Source organism: Emiliania huxleyi, assembly GCF_000372725.1.
Source record: "Emiliania huxleyi CCMP1516 unplaced genomic scaffold EMIHUscaffold_8378, whole genome shotgun sequence".
In the NCBI taxonomy this organism is placed as follows: domain Eukaryota; phylum Haptophyta; order Isochrysidales; family Noelaerhabdaceae; genus Emiliania; species Emiliania huxleyi.
Window position 1 is genome coordinate 1 of NW_005195749.1, and position 1,261 is coordinate 1,261.

At 61.1% G+C, this 1,261-nt stretch overlaps 1 protein-coding gene across 1 annotated transcript; it reads right to left on the reverse strand.

The window, feature by feature from the left end:
• Positions 1–128: 128 nt before the first annotated feature.
• Positions 129–458, reverse strand: EMIHUDRAFT_258919 (hypothetical protein; the record flags this gene model as incomplete). Its single annotated transcript, XM_005758829.1, has 2 exons — positions 129–339; positions 439–458. The coding sequence occupies 2 exons, from the start codon at positions 456–458 to the stop codon at positions 129–131; spliced, it is 231 nt and encodes a 76-aa protein (XP_005758886.1).
• Positions 459–1,261: the final 803 nt, after the last annotated feature.

The following is a 1,261-nucleotide window of genomic DNA, read 5'->3' on the forward strand; positions in this document are numbered from 1 at the left end:
CGCCCGCTCCGCCCGCCACGCTCAGTGATCAGCCTCGCGCCCTGCAGTCGGACTGCATTGCGGCGCGGGGCGTCATGCATGACTCCATGGCCGGCCACTCGCACGCTCGTCGGTGCGAACTTCTAGTTTCATCCGATGATCTTGTGGAGTTCTTCGAGGATGGCGTCAAGCTCCTCGTCGCTGGTGCACTTCCCATGACCCATGGTGAGCTTGCTGTGGATCAGCTTGTCGCCAGCCTTCACCTCGAAGGCGCCCGTCCCACAGGCATCCGGGAGTTCGGTGATCTCCACCTTGTTCTCGAACTCCTGCTCGAGAAAGGCTTTGAGCGCGGCTGCAGGCCTGCGGCAAGGGAGGAGAGCCATCGGCGGGAGAGGGAGAGTCGGCGCGCGGCAGCGGGCGCGGACGGACTTCTTGAACGAGCCTCATCCGCCGCAGTACTGGATCGAGATGGGCAGCATGTGAGCAGCAAAGAGCAAGCAAGAGGACGCCTGCGCTCTGAAAAGAAATAAGTCGACTTCGAGCTGGGAATAGGACCGAGCGGTTGTGCATCCCTCCGGGGGCCCCTCTGCGCCGGGGAGGCGTTGTTGGAGGCTAGGACGCAAGCGTCCGTCGCCCTTTTTCAAACTCGGGGCCCATTCCGCTACGTACGCTAGGCCTAGGCGCTAGGGTGCCCACAGGGAGGACCCAATCCCAAAAGAAAATAGCTTTCCGACTCAAAAAGGGACGCACGAAAGGCAAATCGATGTTGGAGTGTTCCAATAGGAGAGAGGCCTCTTCCGTTGGGGGACCGAGTGAATAGGAAACGATAGCACTGGTGATGTTCCGAGCCTTCGTACGGACCGTCGGTTTTCGCCGCTGCAGGTTGCGCCGCTCGCGGCTCGGTTCCTCCCGCTCCCTTTAGCCGTCGCAGCGCGATATCGGGGTACTTTTAAAGAGGCCTATACTCCGGCGTGTCCCAGTGCGTGCCGTCCTGGGGGGGCGAAGCGAGCGCAGGCCCTTCGGCTTTTTTCCATGAACCCCCCCCCGCCCCCTGGTGCTTGGTGTTTCGGGGGCGGGGCCCCATAATGGGGGCCCCCCCCCCCCCCCCGCGTCGCGCGTGGGGCGGACTGCTTCTACGTTCTACTTCTAGAGAAAAATGTGTTAAGAAGTCACTCTGTTCTCTGTGTGCTCTGAGTCTGCGAACTAGCGCACATCGCGAGAAGTTTTTTTGCGCCGAAGTGTTTGCGCGAATCGAAAGGCCGCTACGAAGAAAATGTACATG